At 37.2% G+C, this 25,827-nt stretch overlaps 1 protein-coding gene across 4 annotated transcripts in view; it reads left to right on the top strand.

Moving 5' to 3' along the window:
- The window catches only part of FAM13B (family with sequence similarity 13 member B), an 86,847-nt gene that overhangs the window by 9,363 nt on the left and 51,657 nt on the right, over positions 1-25,827 (top strand). For 2 of the 4 annotated variants that reach the window (XM_082651699.1, XM_082651697.1), the window contains exons 2-8: positions 6,773-6,939; positions 8,336-8,527; positions 8,963-9,175; positions 14,495-14,672; positions 14,983-15,124; positions 20,879-20,974; positions 22,787-22,947. In XM_082651699.1, the coding sequence (XP_082507825.1) occupies positions 8,371-8,527; positions 8,963-9,175; positions 14,495-14,672; positions 14,983-15,124; positions 20,879-20,974; positions 22,787-22,947 (947 nt within the window). In that variant the 5' untranslated portion in view covers positions 6,773-6,939; positions 8,336-8,370. The remainder of the gene's footprint in view (positions 1-6,772; positions 6,940-8,335; positions 8,528-8,962; positions 9,176-14,494; positions 14,673-14,982; positions 15,125-20,878; positions 20,975-22,786; positions 22,948-25,827) is intronic. The other 2 variants (XM_082651700.1, XM_082651698.1) reach the window with 1 other exon arrangement.

The raw sequence follows: 25,827 nt of genomic DNA, 5'->3' as shown, positions 1-25,827 counted from the left end.
AAGGTGAAATGTTTTGTTTAGTGAGTTGCAATCTGCAAAATATATGTGCTGTATCTAGTACCATGATTTGGGGAGTGTAGTTATACAAAATATACTTGATTCATTGCTCATTGTAGTTTTGTGGAATCACCATGGGGGAGGATTGGTCCCTCAAGAAGTATGTTAAAGTGCGCACAGATGAACAAATCCTCAGGCACAGGGGTAATAATTGTTGCGATAAATACTTTATAATCTTTTTTTTGTTTTTTAAGGCGAAGAAATTCCTCAATTTTTGAGTATTAGAGCTCGCTTTAAAAACTTTCTAGTCCTGGGACCTCCCTGGTGGCGCAGTGGTTAAGAATCCACCTGCCAGTGCAGGAGATACAGGTTTGAGCCCTGGTCTGGGAGGATCCCACATGCCATGGAGCAGTTAAGCCCGTGCGCTGCAACTACTGAGCCTATACTCTAGAGCCCGCGGGCCACAACTGGTGAGCCTGCATGCCACAACTACTGAAGCCTGCATGCCCTAGAGCCTGTGCTCCATAGCAAGAGAAACCACCGCAAGGAGAAGCCCGCGCACTGCAACGAAGAGTGGCCCCCGCTTGCTGCAACTAGAGAGGGCCCGTGCGCAGCAATGAAGACCAAACGCAGCCATAAATACATACACACATACGTACATACATACATATCAACGTAGCCATAAATACATACATACATACATAAATACCAATGCAGCCATAAATACATACATACATACATATATAAATAAATAAGCAAGCAAGCAAACTTTCTAGTCCTGAATTCTCTTTTAGTTATATATACTTTGATAAATTACTTAAGGCCAAAGTCAATATGAATTTATTTATTTTTTAACTTTTAATTTTATGTTGCAGTATAGTTAACACTTGTTAGTTTCAGGTGTACAGCAAAGTGATTCACTTATACATATACATGTATCTATTCTTTTTCAAATGAATTTAATAGTTGATGTAAATGACTTGGTATTTTCCTGATCATAGTAGCATCTACGGACATTTGACAGATAAGTTTATATGCTGTTGAGATGTTTGTTTAACTTTTCTGTTTGCTTGGTACTGTTAAGGATTCAGACAGATTGATGCCTTGTCAGTTTCTCAGGCCAGGAGGGAACCACAGATTTAGCATACTGGCAAATTTTGTAGTACCATCCTTGTTCAGTCAGAATGAAAGAAGTGCCTTTTCCTTTGTTTGATAAATTGCTTAGAGCTTATTAATGAAAAGATGAATGTATGGAGCAGGGGTACATTATCTCTGTTCCCAAAGTTTACCATCTTTATTGAGACTCAGCTCCCTCTTGGCTTTTCCCTCTTTTTATACTAGTGATAGAGCTTTTTTTGTTTTTGTTTTGTTTTAGCAATTTTTAAAAAAGTATTTATTTATTTGGCTGCGCTGGGTCTTAGTTGCGGCATGCGAACTCTTAGTCGTGGCATGTGAACTCCATTAGTTGCAGCATGTGGGATCTAGTTCTCTGACCGGAGATCAAACCCAGGCCCCCAGCATTGGGAGTGTGGAGTCTTAGCCACTGGACTACCAGGGAAGTCCTGTTTTAGCGATCATTGAAGATGATTGAGGTAGCTCTTTTAAACTTTTCTGTGTGAATTGTATCCCTATTTTGTCAAAAGCATTTTGGGCAAAAGTGACTTTTCTTTTTCCATTCTATTCAGTTTGAAGGTAGAACAATTTTACATGCAAGTGATAATTTATTTTTGCAGGTACCCCTCTTACCACAGGTTGTTTTATTTGTAAAATGATCAAAGTTTACTAGTATAGTGCAGATCTACTCTTTTCTTTTTTTTTTTTTTTTGCTTTACGTGGGCCTCTCATGTTGTGGCCTCTCTCATTGCGGAGCACAGGCTCCGGACGCACAGGCCCAGTGGCCATGGCTCACGGGCCCAGCCGCTCCGCGGCATGTGGGATCCTCCCGGACCGGGGCACAAACCCGTGTCTCCTGCATCGGCAGGCGGACTCTCAACCCTTGCGCCACCAGGGAAGCCCCAGATCTACTCTTATTACCATTATACTGTTTTGTAAAATTATTTGCTCTGAGAAGACTTTCAGCTAGTGTTAAAATTTATAAAGTCTTCAGCGTTTTATTCGTTTTTTTTTTAAATTATGCTGTATAGAAATTGTAGTAATTTCTGGATGTGCTAGATAGCATAGAAGGGCCAAACAGGATTGGTTCTTGAAATGTGGTTAAAAAAATATCATATTTTTGGGGACTTCCCTGGTGGTCCAGTGGCTAAGACTCCGCCTCCCAATGCAGGGGGCCCGGGTTTGATCCCGGATCAGGAAACTAGATCTCATGTGCCGCAACTAAAGATCCTGCGTGCTGCAACTAAAGGATCCCGTGTGCAGCAAACAAATCCCGTGTACTGCAACTATAAATAAATAAATAAATAGTTAAAAAAACCACAACAAATACATTTAACAAAAAAGAAATATTTTATTTTCCTTTTGTGGATGGAAAAGCATATTTTAAAATATATTTTATAATAAAAATAGTTTAATATTCAATAGTTAATCTATTAAACTGATGCTATGCCTTTATTCATGTGAGTTTTCTCTTTTTAATTTTTTCCGCTTTATTGAAGTGTAATTTATGTATAATCACATTCACCAATTTAAAATGTTTAGTTTAATAAGTTTTGACAAGTGTATTAAGCATGTAACCACCACTACCACAATGTTCATGACATAGAACATTTCCATCACCCCCAAAAGTCCTCAGTGCTTTTAAATTTTCTCATCAGTGAAATGAATATAATGAAAGTATGTACTTCCATAGGATTGTTGTAAGGATTAAATGAATTAGTATATTTAAAGCCCTTAAGGTAGTTCCTGGCTCAGTAATAGCTCAGTTAATGCTATCTACTGTTATCCGTAGTTTTGATGTTGGTGTTATATCCTTTAAAAAAAACTGTCACTACTAATTTTATTAGATACTTAAGACTTTTCTTTTTAAACACATTTTAAAATTTATTTTATTTGTTTGTTTTTGGCTGTGTTGGGTCTTCGTTGCTGCATGTGGGCTTTCTCTAGTTGCAGTGAGTGGGGGCTACTCTTCGTTGCGGTGTGTGGGCTTCTCATTGCTGTGGCTTCTCTTGTTGCGGAGCACGGGCCCTAGAGTTCAAGGGCTTCAGTAGTTGTGGTGCCTGGGCTCAGTAGTTGTGGCTCACAGGCTCTAGAGTGCAGGCTCAGTAGTTGTGGCGCACGGGCTTTGTTGCTCCGCGGCACGTTGGATCTTCTGGAATTAGGGCTCGAACCCATGTCCCCTGCATTGGCAGGCAGATTCTTAACCACTGCACCACCAGGAAGTCCTGATACTTAAGACTTAAAGATTCTTTGCTGTTAAGAAAGGTGTGTTTGTTGCTGTCATGTATATCAGCGGTCCCCAACCTTTTTGGCACCAGGGACCGGTTTCGTGGAAGACAATTTTTCCATGGTGCAGGGGTGCGTATGGTTCAGGCGGTAATGTGAGCAATGGGGAGCAGTGGGGAGCGGCAGATGAAGCTTCGCTCGCTCGACTGCCACTCACCTCCTGCTGTGTGGCCCGGTTCCTAACCAGGGTTGGGGACCCCTGATATATATGTATATGTAACCATATGTATATGAATGGAGTGTAGAAGTATTTTGAGCCTTCGCAGAACTCAGGTTGATAGCTAGTATACGAAGGTACACTTTCCTGAATGTTCCCATTAGTCAGCTTATTGATAATTGGTATTTAATTGCATTATTTTTTATCACTCTTGTCTCATGGTAAAGTATATGATATAAAATTCAAAATGGTTTCTTATTTGTTGTCAGTACCACCATGCTAGGCAACCGTCACTTGTATTTAAAATGATTTTGCTGTTTTGATTTATAATAACATTATGCTTTCAGAAATCCTTGGTTATTTTGAAAGTCTGCACATTGTATTCTCTTGTGTCAAGGCTTTAATTAACTGCTTTGTTTGCATATTATTGACTGTATCTGTTCAGACATTTCATCAGATCTCTTTGGCATATTTTTCTGTGGTACCTGACCTGCTGCTATTTTCTTTTCCATTTTTCTTTTCTTCAAAAATGGGATCTTGTAGTTTAGATGTTGTATTAGTTTTCTAGGGCTTCCATGATAAATTACTAAAAATGAAGTGACTCTAGAATAGTAGAAAAATTTCTCTCACAGATCAGGGGGCCAGAAGTCTAAAATCAAGGTGTGGGCAGGGTCATGCTCCCTCTGAAGGGAGAATTCTTCCTTGACTCTTCCATCTTTTGGTGGCTCCTGGCATTTCTTGTCTTTTGACAGCATAACTCAATTTCCGCCTTTGTCTTCACATGGCCTTCTTCCCCTCTGTGTGTCCTGTCTCCTTCTTATAAGCACACTAGTGATTGGATTAAGGACTCCCCTAAATCAAGGTGATTTCATCTTGATATCCTTAACTAATTACACTTGCAAAGATCCTATTTTCAAATAAGGTCACATTTTGATGTTACAGGTGGACATGAGTTTTGGGGAGACACTTCATTCAACCTAGTACACATATAAAGGAAATATTTACATGATTTAAGCTCTGAAAAGGGACAGGAAGCAGTACTAAATCATGTCAGAAACAGCTTTGCATTTTGCAGGAATGTTATTTTGGGCCACTGTAGTCTGAATGCCTTCAGCAGTGTTCTCTGGATAGAGGTCTGAAGTGAATAGTCGTTGGCTGCAAGGGCTCGGACCATAGGCATGCTTTAAAAGTGCTTTTTAGCAAAACAACAACAACAATAACAACAAAACAAACAAAACAAAACGAAAGTACCTTTTAGCAAGCTATGAATGAATGGCCTCCTAAAATATATATAAGACTCTGTGGTCAGTTTGAGTGATAAAATGTGAGAGTCTGTGGTACTTTAAATCGTCAGAATTTACACGGAGTGATAGTATAGTATAGTAATAAAGAGCAAGGACTTTAGGAGTTACACTTCCTGGATTCAGATTCTGCCTCTGACCCTTATTAGCTGGGTGAACTGTGGTTAAATTGTTGAGCCTCTATGCAGTGTCTCATTAAAATAAGTCATAATACCATATCAATACGTGTAAAGTGCATAGAAATGCCTGGCACATAGTATCAGTAATTGCTCATTTAATGTTCGCTGCTGCTGTTTTCATCATCATGATGATGCCCTTTGTTTTTCCAGTAGTAAGGATGAATTTGTACTGATGAACTCATGGATTCCTACCCAGCATTGCCTTAGGAAAGATGTGCTTTTCAGATTGTTTGCTTAGAGGTTGGGAGTAGTAGAAAACACAGGATGAGATAACTGGTTCTGGTTTCACTAACAAGTACACTAAACCTGAGTAGCCATTTTCGTGATATAGAACTTGCCATTTAAAAAAATATATTTATTTGGCTGCGTGGGATCTTAGTTGCAGCACATGGGATCGTCATTGAAGGCATGCGGGATCTTTAGTTGCGGCATGTGGGATCTAGTTCCCTGACCAAGGATCGAACCCAGGCCCCCTGCATTGAGAGCGCAGAGTCTTAGCTACTGGGCCACTAGGGAAGTCCCTAGAACTTGCCTTTGACAAAGTCTTCTAATGAGTCTTCATTTATTGTACATCAAGCAGATCCCCTTTCCTTTATGTCATGAGGTAATCAACCTGACTTTTAATGTAAGTTCATTAAACGTCTTATCCCTGAAGTTAACCTCCCTAAAGGATCTTATATAAACTTTGAAGTTGTTTTTCACATGAATAGACTACATGTTTTAGCAGGCATTTCAGGATGTTTTGGAAGTAATCATCTACTAAAGATTTGTTGTGGGAATGTGGTTTTCCTTCCCCTTGGTTTTTAATGTTCCTCCTAGAGGTGTATGTAACTATTAAGACATTTTTGAAAACCACACTGAATGATAATACTCTTCTGCTTACCTGAAGCCTCTTGAGCAGAATCTTGCAGTTTACTGAGCTTGTTAGATTTTAAATAGATTATTAGAACTTACAGAAGATGAGACCAAATATTAAACATACCGCCGAACAGGTTTTCACCTCTCTCCTGTCTCTTCCCAGCCTGTTTTGCTGGTCTTTTAACATTATGTAAAGAAGAGAAGGAAACTGATTCTCTTTCTAATGCATGCATGTATTTTCTCAGTGAAATGTAACATGTGTTTAGGTGTTATTTTATATAAGGAAACCTAGGCTTAGAGACATGGAAGCTGTTCAGGATCACATCTATAGAATGATGGAGGTGATACTTGAATATGTGCCTTTCTAGTTCTTTTCCATCATGTGCTATTGCCTCTCCAAATTAGAAAGCTCAGACAACTATGTTCTTGTTAACAAAATATTTGTTGTATACAGAGAAAAGAGTAAAGTATATAAGTGTAGTTTCAAGCTTAAACTCATGTCTTCCACTCTTTGACCTAAAAATGCTTCCATGTTTAGTTCTGAGTATATGAGGATGGAATAGAACTGGATGGGATGTGTGTGTGTGTGTACAAATGAAGGGTCCATTGAGGAAAAATGGATTATTAGAATGGTGTAGTCCCTAAAGATGCAGTTCCTTTATTTGTTTATCTTTAGCAGAAAGATTCATACCCAGGTTAGCCATCATAATTTGAAAGCTTGTGCAAGGTTTTGCCTCTAACTAGGTCACAGACAGATCTTTTAGGCAGAAGAATGCTTTTCATTATAGGGACCTTCCTAAATGGACTTCACTGCTTATTCTAGTCTCTTCTCACAGTTAAAGATGTTGTGGGAAATTAAAAGAACTGTTTTTTTTTTCTAGATTAACTGCTGAAGTACTGATCGAGTTCTGTGTTTCTTCAATGAGGAACTACAGGCTGATCTTCTGCCATAATCTCAAACAGCCATAAATGACAAAAGAATGCTTGCTCAGTGAGGGTAGCTGGTGCAGAAACCATTTTTTAAACTTAGGTGTTTAAGTACTCAAAGGTAAGTTTCCACAATGGTAACTATCCCATACTTATATATCCACAGAGATTTTGGAGTTTATCTACTATTGCTGCTATTGGATTATTAACTTAAGGTTTTGTAGTTATTAGCTGGCATCAGATGTGTTAAAGAATGGATTTTGCTTGTCTAAAACTATTTAAATTTATGGCATTTGCTGCCCCTAAGTTAATTTCTACTGTTTCTATAAGTTAGATGGATTTGTTTTCCAGTCACGATGTCTCTTGATCCAGTGGATACACCTGTTATACATATGGACCTTATTTGTATAAACTCTAGAATATTGAGCTTGTTTTTTTTTTTTCTGCTCTGTTACCTTTCTCTTGTAGTATGAAAGGAATTGTTTCTCTGAGGTGATGAAAAAAGCCCATTTTATTCATTATCAACTTTGAAAAAAGTTTTCCTTTCCTTTAAAAATACTCCTTTCCCCACATAAAATAATAAATGATTATTTTATTTTTATTTATTTATTAAAAATTTTTTTTTGGCCATGCCGCACAGCTTGTGGGATCTTAGTTCCCTGACCAAGGATCAAACCTGTGCCCCCTGCAGTGGAAGCATGGAGTCCTAACCGCTGAATCTCCAGGGAATTCCCATAAATGATTATTTTAGAAAATGCATTTTTTTTGAGATTACTGTACTTGTTCTTTCATGCTTCATAAATTGGAAACATTGTTTTCTCCCACTGCTTCTTTATTGATCACAATTTCTGCAAAGACAAATTATTTATTTCTTCTGAACTAGCCGGGCTATGGAAGTTTTTCTTTTGAATAATTATGAAACAGCAGGATTGATAAAAGAACATTTTCCTTGAAGGTTGATGCCTAGAACTGAAAAATTTCCTTTGTTTATAAAAACATATTATGGCTGCTCTGTCATGTAGAAATAAGAACTGGTTAATCTTGTCCTTATTAGCCCATCATTTTTTAAAAAATGATTCTCTCCTCTTTGGGTGCTTATGAATTGAGTGGTTAGATGACCTTCATAGAGCAGAGTCCAGAAATGATTAGGTTTGGCTTTTTACTCATGTCGTTAATAAGCTTGGTCAGTAAGGTCCTGTTGGAGCAAAATTTGCCCCTTTCTTTGTCTTTGAGATATTAACGTCCTCTGCGAAGTTTAATGATCAGTTTTGGTTTTGCCATTGTTTGGTAAATATACAAACACTAAAGGGAACACTCAGAACTAACTTCACATGGTAGAGAAAATGCTTAGATGATTGTATTGAGCTTCATTTGTAGAACACACTATGGGCCTGGTAACTGGAACATATTTAATAGACGAGAACACATTCAGGTGTAAAGCCTTTTTCTTTAATGTATTTAGTCATATTGCCACCTGTTAATCATTATAGTCTTTTATTTTTTCTTTTATTTGGCAGAAAAGACAGCTTTGATTTCTGGCTGCAAAAAAGATATGAGGAAGAGCTCCTCCCCTTCCTTGAATAACTGCAACTCCGTTCTTGCTAACAAAATATTTGGAATTCCACTTGATGAGCTGCAGCAGGGAGGACATCCAGACAATGAGGTTCCGTTCATAGTCCGCCACGTAGTGGACTATATTGAGGAACATGGTATACATTTCCTTACTTTGAGGGCTAGCCTTTGTTTTAATAAACACAACTTATCCATTTTTGACCTTGGATTTTTTTTTCGGTATTCAATGTCCAAAATATAGTGAGGAAAAACAATGGAAATTCTTTTTAACATTTTAGTGTGTCTTTATTACTTAAAAATCATATACTCAGAAATGCCCAGTTTAGAGCATATCTTAGTGGGAGGGGTGATAGTAATATTTTTAATGGATATAAGGGGGTGGGATAAAATAGAATATCCCTCAGGACAAAGATAGTATATGTTTCTAGATGTGTAGTTTGAAGGTGGTTAGCACAAGCAGGGGAGCCAAGAATGGCTTTCCCAAAGTATGATTATTTTAAGTTGATTGGAGAATGAATATATATGGTAGTTGAAGTTGAAGCTAATTTAATTTTTGCCTTGAACTAATGTAGGAGGTCTGGAGCAACAAGGACTTTTTCAAGTCAATGGAAATGCTGAGACAGTGGAGTGGCTTCGGCAGAGATACGACAGCGGAGAAGAGGTGGATTTGGTTAAGGAAGCAGATGTTCCCTCGGCTATTAGTCTTCTTAGGTTTTTCCTTCAAGAACTTCCTGAACCTGTTATCCCTGGCAGTTTGCATATTCACTTGATGCAGCTTTCTCAAGGTAACATAATTTGAATCTTATCAGTCAGTCGCTTAACATTTAATTTCAAAGTCTTTACCTTTTAGAAATCTTGACATGTAAGCAGTAATTATAGTAATTCTGAGATTAATTTCTTAAGTTCCCATTTGGGGACATATGCTCTTTGGGGTTGTATTATCTAGTTAAGGGAATTGCAACCTCTTAGATTCCTGTAGTGCTATTTACTTTTTATGATTGGTCTTAGTAAGCCTAAGATACATAGTGATAAGGAGAAGGAGGAAAGGCAGGAGACAAGAACAAAGAATAGGAGGGAGGGCTTCCCTGGTGGCGCAGTGGTTTGAGAGTCCGCCTGCCGATGCAGGGGACACGGGTTCGTGCCCCGGTCCGGGAAGACCCCACATGCCGCGGAGCGGCTGGGCCCGTGAGCCATGGCCACTGAGCCTGAGCGTCCGGAGCCTGTGCTCCGCAATGGGAGACGCCACAACAGTGAGAGGCCCGCGTACCGCAAAAAAAAAAAAAAAGAGTAGGAGGGAAAAGGAAGAAGAAAAAATATATGTGTGGCAGAATGACCCATAATAGTCAGTGTTGTTGGTTAGTGGTAATGTTACTGTGTTTATCCTTGGTTTGATAGAACATCCTAGCAAAAACCGGAAGACAGCTTTGATTCTAAGTTTGGAATATACCTAAAGCTTGTTCTTGGACACCTGCCTGAAGGAAATAAAATATCAAATTGGACATCAGACTACAAGCCAAATAAAGAAAAAAATTGGTTTGTTTCTGTTGGGTTAGTTTTTTGGTGGTGACTAAAAATAGGACTTAGCTGGGATGGACAAGAAAAATAAAGGTAGAGGTATGCAGAAAGGTAAAAGAACCAAAAAGTGAGGAGATGCTTCTTTTCCTTGAACCAGATGGAACCAGATGGTATTCACTGGTATTCATGTGTACATAATGGATTGACATGCTTCGTTATATAGGAGAATTTATGAAGTTGGCATATAATACAGTTGACTTTTGAAAAACATGGGTTTGAACTTACATACATATTTTTTCAATAAATTTGTACTACAGTACTACATGATCTGCAATTGGTTGAATCCACACATGCAGAACTGTGGATATGGAGGGCCTGCTGTAATGTTATACACAGATTTTCAGTGGTGTGGAAGGTCGGCATGCCTAACCCCTGTGTTCAAGGGTCAGCTGTATAATACATTTCTTGGATTTTTAAATTATTTTTTCTGGCTTTTGTTTGTGTTATGGAATCTCTTTAATTTTTTGAATTGGGGCTTCTACAGAAATTCAGTGATGTTAAAAAAATTATAACTACTTCCTTAATCCCTATCGCTGTCAGAGCTGGACTTTTTGTATGTTTGTGTGTATCCTTAAGCAGTGTATGGGCAGAGAAGGGGGATTGCCTTTTGAGAGTATTTATCCATCTTTTTCTTAAATTTAAACACGAGCCTGAATTAGTGGATGCCTCTTATTTGTGTGTAAAGGTCAATACAAAGATATTTTATGATCCTCTTATGTACGTTTTCCTCTGTACAGCTAGACGATAGGGCTCACTTTGTACTTGCTCTATTCAGGAATGGTTAGTCTGATTCAGTTTTTTTTTTTTTTTTTTTTGCGGTACACGGGCCTCTCACTGTTGTGGCCTCTCCTGTTGTGGAGCACAGGCTCTGGACGCGCAGGCTCAACGGCCATGGCTCACGGGCCCAGCCGCTCCGCGGCATGTGGGATCTTCCCGAACCGGGGCACGAACCCGTGTCCCCTGCATCGGCAGGCGGACTCTCAACTGCTGCGCCACCAGGGAAGCCCAGTTTTGTTTTTTTATTGTGCCACCTGGACTTCAAAATGAAGTGTCATCAATAATGTCACCTTTTTCTCTTTTTTTCTCTCAACAAATACTATATTTTTTTGTTCTGAATTTCTGAATCCATTTCAAATTTCTTAGGAGTAGGAATTTTTTCAAATGTTTATATTTAGTCACCTAATAAGCACTTTGCAGTCATTAAATATATAATGAAACTGATGTGTTAGAGTTTTTTGAGCCCTTTTTGTGTCTCTAGAGACATTCGTTTTGTTTTTATAGTGTTAGGGTTCCATTTTCCCTGTGTTAGCGAATTGTAGACAAGTCTTTTAAAGTTCCAAGAATCAGATAATCTTTCAGTTTTGATTGAAAATTTATAAATGAATAAGTGGGATAAGATTTAATGATGATAAATTTACTGCCTCTCACTGATGCTACCAATCAGAAGCTGTTTTGTCAGTAGGATTGTCATTTTGATTGGTATTCATTTAAAAGTATGACAGCATCATGCACTGTGTTATTTATGGAATTGCAATATATATCTTGCTAATTAATTATTCTTATGTCAGCATTCACCTGTGAAGGAATTTAGGCAAGCAAAATGCTTGTGGCCCATTTGTTATAAGAAATCCACCATTCTCCTCCATTCCCCACTTATATAACCATTAGCATGGGTATGTATGCATGCACACACACCCATATATACACCTGTTTCTTTAATAGCTATGCAGATAGGTGTGGCGGTACTTGAGGTGATATTTGCATTCCTGTTGTGATAAAATCTATTTCCTCATCCTTCAGTAATTCTTTTGGGAAGGTGTCTAGGTCTCTGGAAAAGTTCCTCTCTCCATTTATTGTAGGCAACTATTATGTTAATATTTTAATTGACGTTCACAAATATATGAGATTAATGCTTTTAAGATCATGGAGGCAGCATGTAGTTGCATTTGAGTTAGTGTTCTTTATTTTTTTTTTTTTATATATATATATATATATATATATGTATATATATATTTATTTTTTTTGCGGTACGCAGGCCTCTCACTGTTGTGGCCTCTCCCGTTGCGGAGCACAGGCTCCGGACGCGCAGGCTCAGCGGCCATGGCTCACGGGCCTAGCCACTCCGCGGCATGTGGGATCTTCCCGGACCGGGGCATGAACCCGTGTCCCCGGCATTGGCAGGCGGACTCTCAACCACTGCGCCACCAGGGAAGCCCCTTTTTTATTATTTTTTAAAAATTTATTTGTTTATTTGGCTGCATCAGGTCTTAGTTGCGTCGTGCAGGCTTAGTTGCTCTGCAGCATGTGGGATCCTAAGTTCCCTGACCAGGACTGGAACCCACGTCCCCTGCATTGGAAGGCGGATTCCCAACCACTGGACCACCAGGGAAGGCCCCGAGTTAGTGTTCTTTAAAAAGTGGTTTTCATTTTCTATGGTAGCCGGACATTGCAAAGTGGCATTTCTGGTGTGGTTTGATCTTTTATTTAGACCAGAATTTCACAACGTTGGCACTCCTGATATTTGGGGCTGGATAATTCTTTAGTATAGGGGCTATTCTTGAATTTTAAGATATTTAGTAGAATCCCTGGCCTCTGTCCACTAGATAGCACTAGTACCCCTTTCCCGCAAGTTATGACAGCCATTCCATTCATTGTCAGATGTTACCAACCATTGGTTTAGCCCATGATAGTTTGTCCAATTACTTATACATTATGTTTTGGTAGAAAACACAGTTCACAGTTCTGTGAATTTGTTGTAATATTTACAAAAACTGTTAAAATGCTTGAAAGAATTCTTAGGGGAATCTTCTTTGATACGTACATATATTTTTCCTGGTTATGATCTAACTAGGAAGTAGGCTCAAAAGGAAAAAAAAATTTAAGTAGGTGTGTTTTTAATACAAACACACACATGGAAATGCTCCTCTGCCTTATTTGAAGACTGGTAGACATAAATATTTTAGAAGGAGGCTGGTAGGTATAAATATTTTTGAATACTAGAAATGTTTACTAACAAAAGTAAAGCAGCATGAACAGTATTTCAAGTAAAACCAGTATAGCCCACGATCTTACCACCTCATCAAGGCAGCATCTTTTTTCAGTTATTGTGTATTTATTCAGCTTCTTCAGCTAACTTTTATAGAACTCCTGCTGTGCGCCAGGCACTGTTCTAAATTATGGGAATGCAGAAGTGAACAAACCGGCTAAAAATCTCTGCCATCATAGAGCTAAAAATTCTAAAAGGGCGTAAGGAGAGTTGGATGAAAAATAGATGATAAGCAAAATAAATACAAGGGTATGTTAGATGATAAGTGCTATGTAGCTAGAGAAGATGTTATGTAGAATTTGTCAGTGTTGATGTAGTGATCATTTTGATAATATTAATTGCTTGCATATTTTTTTTGAGTTGATATACGTGATTTTTCTTAAATAATTCTTTTCTGCTAAATTTAGGTTGTTAAAAATTTCCACCAATTGTAGTCACAGTAATCTAAAAAACATTAATTCAAGGACTGTTCCAACCAATTATAAAGTCAAAGTACCTGGGCAGTTGGTAATATTATGAAATATCGAAGAGTTCTTATTGGTTGCATTTTAAATTTTAAGTAAAACTCATGTGACTGTAGCCTTTCCTGTAAACATCCTAGAGTTGTGTTATTTTGCAGAGATGGCCAATATTATGATCATAACCTTTTATCAAGAATTTTTTTCCCCCAAGAATTAATTTTTAAATTAATTTTAAGAACCTCGAGAAAAATAAAGAATGAAATATAATTGGGTTAACTTTCTCTATTGGAGCAATAAATTACTTTATTTTGAGGGTAACTCTGAGAAATTACTTCTCCTAAGTGGGGCCCTCACCAGTCAGGGAGTTGATACAGGCCTAATTTCTGTTAATGAAAACTCACTGACCTAAACACAGGGCCTAGCTTCTGGTAGTTGAAAATTCACTTGGTAAACAGAAAACAATGTCAACTTAGAGGAGAAAAACAACTTAGAAATGGAATTCGTTCTTATTTAGTTGTGTTGATATTGCTGAAATTAATTGTTCTTTTCAGAATGTTAAAAGAAGAAAGTGTGTCTCTTATTCTGTTCCTTCCTTGTTTTTTCTTCCATTCTAATACTATTAGCTGTTTAAATTGCTTCTCATCTTTGCTTATTAGTGGTTGGTGTTGACTGATATTGGCTAGTGCATTTTGACTTCTTAGAGTTGAAACTAATTTGGAAACACAGGTACGGTCATGCAAGAGACAGTATGATGAGAATTTAAAAAAATAGAGTATTGGGGCCAGTGAGTAATAGATGAGGAAAACATCCTTCAACAGTTGAGGGGTTGTGTACCTTCTCAAATTCTTCCACTTAATAAGTGAAATGCAAAGCCCTAAGGCATTTGGCCTCTAGTAGAGAAAGTGAAGAGGTTTTGTAATTGTTATAGTAAAATGGTTATATGGGTGTAACAATGTGAACCTGGCAAAATATCTGAGCTTTGCTTTTACTTCATTAAAGAAACCCGTCATTATGTTTTGTAGATTATAATAACGAAGATGAATTTGGAAGAAAGTTGAGGTTCCTCTTGCAACAGCTTCCACCTGTTAATTACAGTTTGTTAAAGTTTCTGTGTAGATTTTTAGCCAATGTAGCATCACATCATGAAGAAATTTGGTCTGCAAACTCTTTGGCTGCTGTCTTTGGTCCAGATGTCTTCCAGTAAGTTTTTTCACAAATTTTTGTTTGATTAAAAAATATATATATATATTTGTGAAATAGAATCATTGTACTGTCTTCCAAGGGTCATAGGTTGCTTGATGAACCATTATTTTTTATAGTAGATCTGATTAATCCTTCCAGCATTTCTGTGAACAGGGTACAAGTTAGGTAGGCTTTACAGATGGGAAAACTGAGGCACAGAATAATGGCATAAATCGCTCAGATCTATAAAGTGACTCATTGGTTGTCTTCAAACTTTACCTGTGATTGATTTAAGAACTCTAAATTCAGTTTGGACTTTTATTCTTAGTATTTACACAGATGTGGAAGATCTGAAAGAACAAGAAATAGTGAGCAGGATAATGGCTGGACTTCTGGAAAATTACTATGAGTTTTTTGAGAATGAAGAGGAAGATTTTTCATCTAATGATTTGAGTTCAATTACTGAACAGGTGAGAATATTTAAAATATACTTGGAGGGAGTTTTTGTTGTTTTTGCTTTATAAAGAATTTGCTCTTAAGGGCTTGGCCCAAACTTAGGTGGAATTTTTAAGTACTAAATTGGAAGTAATTTTCTTGATTATTATATGTAATCATAGGTGATATATATCCATGTAGTATATGAGTGTGATCTTTTTTCTGAACAACTTCTTGTCGTCAATTTGGATATGGAAAAGTAATTGAAACCAGAGTGTATGGTAGAGCTTTTGTGGACGTTTTTGTGTTTTTCTTCTGTTAAATTAAGCATTGTTTATTTTGTAAGAATAGTGTGCTTTTGTTTTTGCAAAGAAACTGCTTGCATAGAGGAATGCAGGCAAAGGTTGAGAATTAGAAGGTAGAGAGAAAGGTTGAATACAAAGTTGACAGAAACTTAAAAATGTTTTTCTTGATTGAAGTACCAAGTCAGTATAGCAGTGCAAACATTGTTCTTAATGGGAAGCATCAAAAGAGTAATAGTTTAGGTTACAGATAATGTTTTAAATCTTGTGACTCTCGAATTTAAACCCATTTCTCAAACAACATTATATTTTGTTGTTACTGCTATGCCTTGATGGTTGAGACCGCAGAAGGATCCTAGTTAGTTTCTTCTTTTTTAAAATTAATTAATTAATTAATTTTTGGCTGTGTTGGGACTTCGTTGCTGCGCGCGGGCTTTCTCTAGTTGTGGCGAGCGGGGGCTACTCTTCTTTGCGGTGCGTGGGCTTCTCACTGTGGTGGCTTCTCTTGTTGAAGAGCATGGGCTCTAGGCATGCGGGCTTCGGTAGTTGTGGCACACGGGCTCTAGAGTGCAGGCTCAGTAGTTGTGGCGCACGGGCTTAGTTGCTCTGCAGCATGTGGGATCTTCCCGGACCAGGGCTCGAACCTGTGTCCCCTGCATCGGCAGGCGGATTCTTAACCACTGCTCCACCAGGGAAGCCCCTAATTTCTTCTTTATAAGAAGTGATAATATTGATTCTGACTAATTGTAAGTGACTGTAAAGCCACATTAATTCAGACTTCTCAGGTTTAGAATTCGTGATATAGATCTAGAGGTTTTTCTTTTGTGCTTATGTGAAATGATTTGTCAAGCAAACTTTTATATTAAAACCTTGATGTTATATTTTGAGTGTGGGGTGGGGCTGCTACCTCTTTTTAATGACTAATAATTCACCTGGTTAAAAATAAACAAGGTAAAATACACAGTAAAATGTCCTATTCTTACCCATGCCCACCCTCTTCCTCTCATTGTTTTTTTATGTGTTTTTCCAGAATTTCTTTATGCAAATATAAGTAGATATTTCCTCTAAGTATTTTATAACAGGAAAGTAGCATACCATACACACTATTCTGCACCTTATTTTTTAAAATCAGTTAACAGTGTATCATGGTGAGTTTTTTTTTTTTGTTTTTTTTTTTTGTGGTACGCGGGCCTCTCACTGTTGCGGCCTCTCCCGTTGCGGAGCACAGGCTCAGCGGCCATGGCTCACGGGCCCAGCTACTCCGCGGTATGTGGGATCTTCCCAGACCGGGGCACGAACCCGTGTCCCCTGCATCGGCAGGCGGACTCTCAACCACTGCGCCACCAGGGAAGCCCCATGGTGATGTTTTATTGGAATGTAGAGAACATATTAGTTTTTTTAAACATCTGTATAGTTCCCTATTGTATGGATGTAACATATAATTTATTTGATTCATAGTACCTGTATCCACTTGAAAAGGTGATAGTATATCCCGGTTTTCTCAGAGTAGTCCTAGTTTTTTTTTAGCGGTACGCAGGCCTCTCACTGTTGTGGCCTCTCCTGTTGCGGAGCATAGGCTCCGGACGCGCAGGCTCAGCGGCCATGGCTCACGGGCCCAGCCGCTCCGCGGCATGTGGGATCTTCCCGGACCGGGGCCTGAACCTGTGTCCCCTGCATCGGCAGGCGGACTCTCAACCACTGCGCCACCAGGGAAGCCCGTCCTAGTTTATATTTGCTTTCTAATGTAATTATTAGTTGCTCCTCTTTTCACTCAAATGTATCCAGGTTTAGATGATTAATTATATGGTTATGCTATTTATTGATGGACAGTGGATTACATCCCTTCATTTGTTCTTAAACTATAAAGTAGCATCTCTTGAAAGTTTATCATACAGATTTTCATTCATTCTCATAGGTGTTGGCTCAGATTCTGTGAATTAGGAGTTTTATTTCCTGGGTAGCCCAGCTTTTATTTAAAAGGGTTTCTATACTATTGTGAACTTTTATAGATAAGTGTTTTTAATATTTGGGGATTATACCTTCCTTAGGTTGGTTGGTTGGTTTTGTTTTTTATTGAAGTATAGTTGATTTACAATATTGTGTTAGTTTCAGATGTACAGCATAGTGATTCAGTTATACATATATTTATGTAGCTATTCTTTTTCAGATTCTTTTCCCTTATAGGTCATTACAAAATATTGAGTATAGTTCCCTGTGCTATACAGTAGGTCCTTGTTGGTTATCTATTTTATGTATAGTAGTGTGTACATGTTAATCCCAAACTCCTAATTTATTGCACATCCCCCCTCATTGGTAACCATAAGTTTGTTTTCTGTGTCTGTGCGTCTATATCTGTTTTGTAAATACATTCATTTGTATCTTTTTTTTTTCAAGATTCTACATAGAAGCGATATCACATGATACTTGTTTTTCTCTGGCTTACTTCACTTATGATAATCTCCAAGTCCATCCATGTTGCTGCAAATGGCATTATTTCATTCTTTTTTATGGCTGAGTAATATTCCTCTGTGTGTGTGTGTGTGTGTGTGTGTGCTTATCACATCTTTATCCATTCATCTGTCAATGGACATTTAGATTGCTTCCATGTTTTGGCTATTATAAATAGTGCTGCTATGAACATTAGGGTGCATGTATCTTTTCGAATTAGAGTTTTCATCTTTTCCAGATACATGCCCAAGAGTGGGACTGCTGGATCATATGGTAACTATTTTTAGTTTTTAAGGAACCTCCATACTGTTCTCCATAGTGGCTGTACCAATTTACATTCCCACCAACATTGTAGGAGGGTTCCTTTTTCTCCACACCTTCTCCAGCATTTATTTCTTGCAGACTTTTTGATGATGGCCATTCTGACTGCAGTGAAGTAATACCTCACTGTGGTTTTGATTTGCATTTCTCTAATAATTAGCGATGTTGAGCATTTTTTCATGTGCCTGTTGGCCATCTGTATGTATTCTTTGGAGAAATGCCTATTTAGATCTTCTGCCCATTGGTTTTTTTTTTTTTTTTTTGATATTGCACTGTATGAGCTGTTTGTATAGTTTGGAAATTAATCCCTTGTCGGTTGCATTGGTTGTAAATATTTTCTCCTATTCTGAAGGTTGTCTTTTTGTTTTGTTTATGGTAAGTTTAAGTTTAATTAGGTCCCATTTATTTATTTTTGTTTTATTTCCATTATTGTAGGAGATGAAGCCAAAAAGATACTGCTGCGATTTGTGTCAGAGAGTGTTCTGCCTATATTTTCCTCTAAGAGTTTTATAGTACCGGTCTTAACATTTAGGTCTTTAATGCATTTTGAGTTTATTTTTGTGTGTGGTGTTAGAGAATGTTCTAATTTCATTCTTTTACATGTAGCTGTCCAGTTTTCTCAGCACTACTTATTGAAGAGACTGTCTTTTCTCCATTGTATAGCCTTGCCTCCTTTGTCATAGATTTTTTTTTGTTTCTTTTGGCTGTGTCGGGCCTTGGTTGCGGCACCAGGGATCTTCGTTGTGGCATGTGGGATCTTTTGTTATGGCGTGCGGGCTTCTCTCTAGTTGTGGTGTGTGGGTTTTCTTTCTCTAGTTGTGGCGCACAGGTTCCAGGGCATGTGGACTCTGTAGTTGTGGCGCATAGGCTCCAGGGCATGTGGGCTCTGTAGTTTGCGTGCTCAGGCTCTCTAGTTGAGGCATGTGAGCTCAGTAGTTGTGGTGTGCAGGCTTAGTTCACATGTGGCATGTGGGATCTTAGTTCCCTTACCAGGGATCGAACCTGTGTCCCCTGCAATGGAAGGTGAATTCTTTACCCCGAACTACCGGGGAAGTCTCTGTCATGGATTAATTGACTATAGGTCAGTTCCTTAAGTTTTTTATATTTTCTTCATGTAAGCATTTTTATCTTTGTCTGACTTTCCTTCCCTCTTTTTCTTCTTCCCTCCTTACCTTCCTTCTTCTCTTCTCTCTCAAGTATCAGAAACTTTTAATAAAACAGTAAAAGATGCCAAATTGTAACTTACAGTTTATGAAATGAAGATGAAATCAAATGTGTGTGTGTGTGTGTGTGTGTGTGTGTGTGTGTGAGGTAAATCAAGTGAGTAGAATTTGTAACCTGAATCAGTGATCCATGAAACTTCTGGCATATTTTTTGAAGGTTTCCAACTATCATATACAGTACCTGACTTAAAAAACTTGGTTAAAATAAAGAACTGACATAGCTGTTCAAAAGTATTTTTGCTTAAAAGAAAATGACAAGAAGAGGACAAGTAGATATATATGCCTTAAACCTTTAATGCTTTTTGATACCCATAAGAAATCCCATCTTTGGGGAATTCTGTGTGCCATCTTTCTTTCCTTTATATTTTAGTTCAGCAGTTTATTTTTTTTAATAAAATTAATGGCTGCTGAAAGTGAAATAATATACATACGTTTGTGTTATTCATTTTCTACTTTTCCAAGATGATTTGACTTGTAAGAAACTGATGACGCCAATTTGATCTAATGTTTATATCTTGACTCCTCTAGTCTTCAGGGTATATCTTGATTATGTTTTACATTGTGGTTTAATTCTCTGATATTTGTATTATCCTGCAGCTTCCTTATGTAAACTGAAATATATTCATATCTCACATATATTGCATTTATATTTCTGTATTTTTTAAGCACTACAAAAACTGACTTAAAATATATTGTGCTTTACATTAAATAGAATGGTGGTTAATTAACACCAGGAAATAATGTTGAATTCTGCAGATTTGCCTGTGAATAGAAAAGAGGATGTTAGCATATTGAACAGAATATTCTCAATAAACATGGTAGTGCAGTGAGTCCTGAGAGACAGTGATGTATATTAATTACCTTGGCTCATGTTGCTAATTGCCAGTAACTATTTTCTTATCTATTTTATTACTTTTTTGAATTATAACTGGCTTGCAAGTAATAGAAGAACAGATTTCTGAAAGTATTATTTTTAAAAGCAGATTTCGTTACTTCATAACTTCACAAGTTAAAACATTTCATAACTTCACAAGTCAAAATTTGACTTGTGAAGCTGAATTGATCAGATATTGAGTGAAAGTAAAATCTCAAACTCAACACAATTTGGTTGTATTTTAAAGTTGACATAACTTAAATGCTGCTAATTTGTTATCCACGTATTTAAAAAGGTAGGCAGACCTGGTCTATCATGGCAGTGCTTTGATTTTTCCCCTGATTTTGATACTCGAAGGAAGCAAAGTTTATTTAGCACTCTCTACTTTTAGAGTTTCATCCCATTAATGCAAGTATTTGGTCGTTAGATCATTTTCAAGGTAGTAGATTTTTTTTTTTTAATAGTTTGAGAGATGACTGGAGATGTTGAATAGGGAGTGTTTGAGAAATGACCCAGAGTTAGAGAATAGGTTCTTTGTATGGCATCCTTGAATGATTGCGAATCCAGTAGAGTGGTTTGAAGATGTAGGTGATAATTATGTTTCTTTATACATTTGAGAAGGCAGGTAGCAGCGTTCTCCACAAGCTGGAGTCTGGAGAGCAGGCATTTCACGAGGCCCTAGAGAAGGGAATTACAGCAGTCAAAGAAAGAAGAGATGTAAGTATGGCTGAGGGTTTTCCGTAAGTTGAGGCAGCTGCATATATAGGGCAGGTTCAGAATAATTTATGAACAGAATAGAGTGTTGATAAGCAAAAGGTCAAGTTGACAAGAAAAAGATCAAGAAGAATTTTTGAAGATAAGTGTGGGGTGAGAGGGAGAGCATTTTTATATAAGTTTATAATTTTTACTCTTATCCAAACCAATTTAGTCAATTCTTACTTCAGGAAGTTAAACTGGAAGGCCTGGGGGGATGGGAGGTGGGGGTGGGAAGAAAAATCCATAGGCCATAGACTTTGTTCATGTCGTATCTTAGTTGATGGTTTCTGGTGAAAATACTAGGGAATGTCAATTAATTTACATAAAGCTTATTGAATCGAATATAATATGTTCAGTATAATTGAGTATAAAGCTTTTGTAGTTACTAAGAGCTATTGACTGTAGGCATAAACTGATTTTAAAATGTGTAATGTAACATGTTAAAATTGCAGTACTTCTTTACGAAATATTTGTGTACTGAATATTCATCTATTCTCAGTTTAAATAGCCATCTTAATTTTTTTTTTTTAATATTCTACTCTTGCGCCCAAACCTGAAAATGATATTTTCTTGCCAGTTTTTTTTTTGGCTTGGATTACCAGGTAGCTATTAATTAAATACATTCTTGATTTTCACTAATTTATTAAATACATAGATAGAGAAAGAGAGCAATTTTCCATTTGATCCTGTTTAAAAACTGACCTATCATTTGAAATTTTCACCTTTGTGTATAAATCTTACCTCTCAGTAAATAACCACTTAGGCTAATGATTTTCAGTACTCGTTGATTAGGAATTGGTAGAGTATCACAGTGTAATTACCTTTCTTCTGGTTGAAGTTTTCATTTCTGAGAGTCCTCTAGCAACTGTATTTGCCTGTGTATAGGAAAAACACCACTGTTACATGTAGCAGTAAATTTATTCTGGGTATTGCCAGCACATTTGGCTAGGATGGACAAAAGTACATATTTACTGCTTAATGTTTTTAATGACTAGTGTTAATTTATAAAAAATGTTAAGACCATTTATGGCTAGTTTCTTCTATGGTATAGCTTAACAAATGTTTCTCATTTGAAAATATTTTATTGGTTTTCGTTCTCAGATATTTGTGTCTTTTTATTAGAGTGATTGTTTACTTATGTAGCCAATTTGATAATAGAAAATGTTTTATAGCCCCTGCCAGAAAGAGAATTATAACCTTGAGTTGTGCTTAATGGTCAAAACAGTGAGTTCTTTCTTGTTGTAAGGTCCAGTCTCTTCATGAAGAATTCAGTCTGAATCATGTAGAAGTTAGCTGTCATTTTCTAATGCATAGTTAAGACCGTAAGGCAAAATTTCTGTGCCCTTCTTTTTTCACACTTATTCTATATTAAAATCACTTGTTCAGTGCACTTGGAAATTGGAGAGATCAGTTGAAGTCTTTGTTGTAGCTGATAGGTTTACAAATCTGATTGGTTAGAAAATGAAGCTTTCTTAATGTTAATTAACTACAGCGTGCAGACTTTTTCATAGTTTGCAGTCTTATTCATATTCCTAGTGATATAGTAATGTAATCGTTACTTCCTGCTTTAAAATGTTATGTTTGGTTTGATATTTTACTCTAATATGGAGAAGTTGGCAGCTGTTTACTTTGTAGGAGAAATTGGTCCTAGGAAATGAAGTGAAAAATGAGTTGTATTTAAGTTTTTCTTAGAATAGTTATGTCTTTCTTAGAATAGTATGTCAGTTAACAGTTTCATTAAATTTTAATTCTCATTTAATTCTATCTATATAGATTAATGAACTTTCTGAGGAAGAAGAGGAAGATGAAAAGCTGGAACATACAGAAGAACTTCCAGAAGAGGGTGCAGAAAAATCAGATGACATGCCAGAGGTGGTACAGTTAAGGATGACTGAAAACATCCTGGAACCAAATAGTGTTACAGCATCAACAAGGTAGTATTTCAGTTGAAAGGACTTTAGTTTTGAGCATTTCATTCTAGATGTAAGTTCACTCAAGCACTAAATCACACAGATTGTAATGGTATATGAAAGATTAGTTTGTATGAAAAAGAACAATAAGAAAATTTTAAAGAAGCAACCTTGTTAAGGAGTTTTCAGTTACTAGCATTTATACCTTTCTTTAAAAATATAACCTCTTATGTATATTTCCTCTTAAAGTTTATTTGTTTTTGTATTATTAGTGTATTAGTTGGGTTGGGTAAAATTTCAGAACCTTTGGAAGTAGAATTGCTAGAGAAAGATACAGTGGTTGAGTTGACTATATTTCCAGGTCCTAGTCTAGAACTAGATTGAACTAGGCTGTAAAGAGAGGACTCTGTGATCCTTTAAGATAGTGCTTTCCAATCCTTTCCATGTATAAAGTGATATTTATAGGGCATACTGGGTAAACTTGGTAAATGTGGTAAGCTGGAGGCACTGTCCTAGCACATAGCTGGGACTATTGGACACTGTTTAGGAAGCATTAGAGAATTTAAGAACTCTCCGTAGGTAGCTCTAGGTTTGCTGAATTCTGTCCTTACTTTTCTGTAAAGCTCCATGGTTTTCTAACTAGGGGGACAGTTATTTGTTTAGGCCACTAGATATTTTTCATTAAATTTGTGTTCAACAGAACGGTGGTTAAAAAAGCAGAGGAAATAATTTAAGAGTCAGACAGCAAAATGTCATTTTAAAATAAGTAGTAATTTAAGGGAAGAACTATTCAGTGTCATTTAGAAAAATTATAAAGTAGTTTAAAATGTATACTTCTAAATACAACTATTACATTTCTCTGCGGCCCTCTAGATTTTTATATTATGTATAGTTTCTTCAGACGTGATTATAGTTATGGTATATTAACAAGTTTATTCACTCTTTCGCCCCGATTTAGCTTTTTGTTTGTGCTTTTCTATGTTTACATGACATACTTTACTATATTTTAGTTATATATTACAATATTTATAAGCTATATGTTAAATTATTTAACTGTATCTTAATTATATATTTACTGTCATTCTTTTTTCTGAACTTTGAGTTATTCCAGCTACCTTGTCATTGCTATACTACTATACAACCTTTGTTCTTGGGTCCTTTTTTCCTTCTTTTGACTTACATAAATTTATTAGGCTCAAAGAGTAAATTTTTCTATGGCTTTTGATAAGTATTTCCAGACTACTTAAAAGACTTGGCCCATTTTGCATTACCATTAGCAATATTTTCTTGAGCACTTGAAAACAATAGATTTAAATTGGTGTTCTTTATTTTGTTAATTTATAGAGTTATGCCCTCCAATAAGGTAACCATTAGCTAGCTACATGTAGCTATTTAAATTTAAACTTAAAACAATTAAAATTAAATAAAATTTAAAAATCACTTCCAGGGACTTCACTGGTGGCGCAGTGGTTAAGAATCCGCCTGCCAGTGCAGGGGACACTGGTTCGATCCCTGGTCAAGGAAGATCCCACATGCCACGGAGCAACTAAGCCCGTGCGCAACAACTACTGAGCCTACGCTCTAGAGCCTGCGAGCCACAACTACTAAAGCCTGTGCACCTAGAGCCCATGCTCTGCAACAAGAGAAGCAACCACAATGAGAAGCCTGTGCACCACAACGAGCCCCCGCTCACTGCAGCTAGAGAAAGCCCATGCAGCAACAAAGACCCAATGCAGCCCCAAATAAATAAATAAGTTTATTTAAAAAAAAAAATCACTTCCACAGTTGTACTAGCCACATTTCAAGTGCTCAGTATAGCCATATATGATTTGTGGTTACCATATTGGACAATGCAGATATAGAGCAATTCTATCATTGTAAAAATTTCTTTTGGATAGTGCTGATTTAGAGAGCAAATTCATTAACTATTTTTATATATTTAATTACCAGCAAGGTTAAATATTGTTTCAAACGCATGATTACAATAGTTTCTTCTTTTTGATCATCTGTCTAGCTTTGTAGAGGATCCTCCTTCCCTCCAACACAATCATTTTTTTTTTTTTTTAATTTTTAAATTTATTTTTGGCTGCATTGGGTCTTTGTTTTTGGGTCTTCATTGCTGCACACGGCTTTCTCAAGTTGGGCTAGTGGGGGATACTCTTTGTTGTGGTGGCTTCTCTTGTTGCAGAGCTCAGGCTCTAGGCATGCAGGGCTCAGTAGTTGTGGCTCACAGGCTCTAGAGTGCAGACTCAGTAGTTGTGGCGCATGGGCTTAGTTGCTCCGTGGCATGTGGGATCTTCCCAGACCAGAGCTCGAACCTGTGTCCCCTGCATTGGCAGGCAGATTCTCAACCACTGTGCCACCAGGGGAGTCCCAAACACAGTCATTTTTAGATGGAATCATTAGAGATTGGTGGTAATCAGGATTCCTTAATTGAAAGTTGTAGAAACAGATCTTGGTTAATGGAAAGAAAAAAGGTAATTTATTAGAAGAATGCTGGATAGGTCCCAGAGTTGAAAGGAAAAGCAGAGAGAAGAACATGGCAGCTTTGGAGAATTTAGTAACAGAGGGTCATGGAAGAATCTCTTCAGCATGTGGCTGTTGCTGTGAGGTTTCCAATTACTTCTTTTCATCTGTCATTCTGCTCAAGACCAGATTCCTGTGGGGTAGCAGAGGAGAAGGTCTGGCCTAAATTGGGTCATGTGCCCATTCCTGACCAGGGTAGAGCTGGGTCATTGTAATTTATGCATGTACCAAGAGCATTGGATGGAGGGAGGAGCTAGTTTGCCATAGAAAAATGGGGCTAATACCAAAAGAAAAGGATAGGGATATGAGGCAACAAAAATAGATGTGTATGTCACAGTGCTCTTCTAGATTTAGTGTTGATATCTGTAAATTTCAGTT

The sequence above is a fragment of the Grampus griseus genome, assembly GCF_964374135.1.
Source record: "Grampus griseus genome assembly, chromosome: 3".
Taxonomy (NCBI): Eukaryota; Metazoa; Chordata; class Mammalia; order Artiodactyla; family Delphinidae; genus Grampus; species Grampus griseus.
The sequence above is the reverse complement of the archived record's forward strand: the minus strand, read 5'-3'. Positions and strand labels throughout refer to the sequence as shown.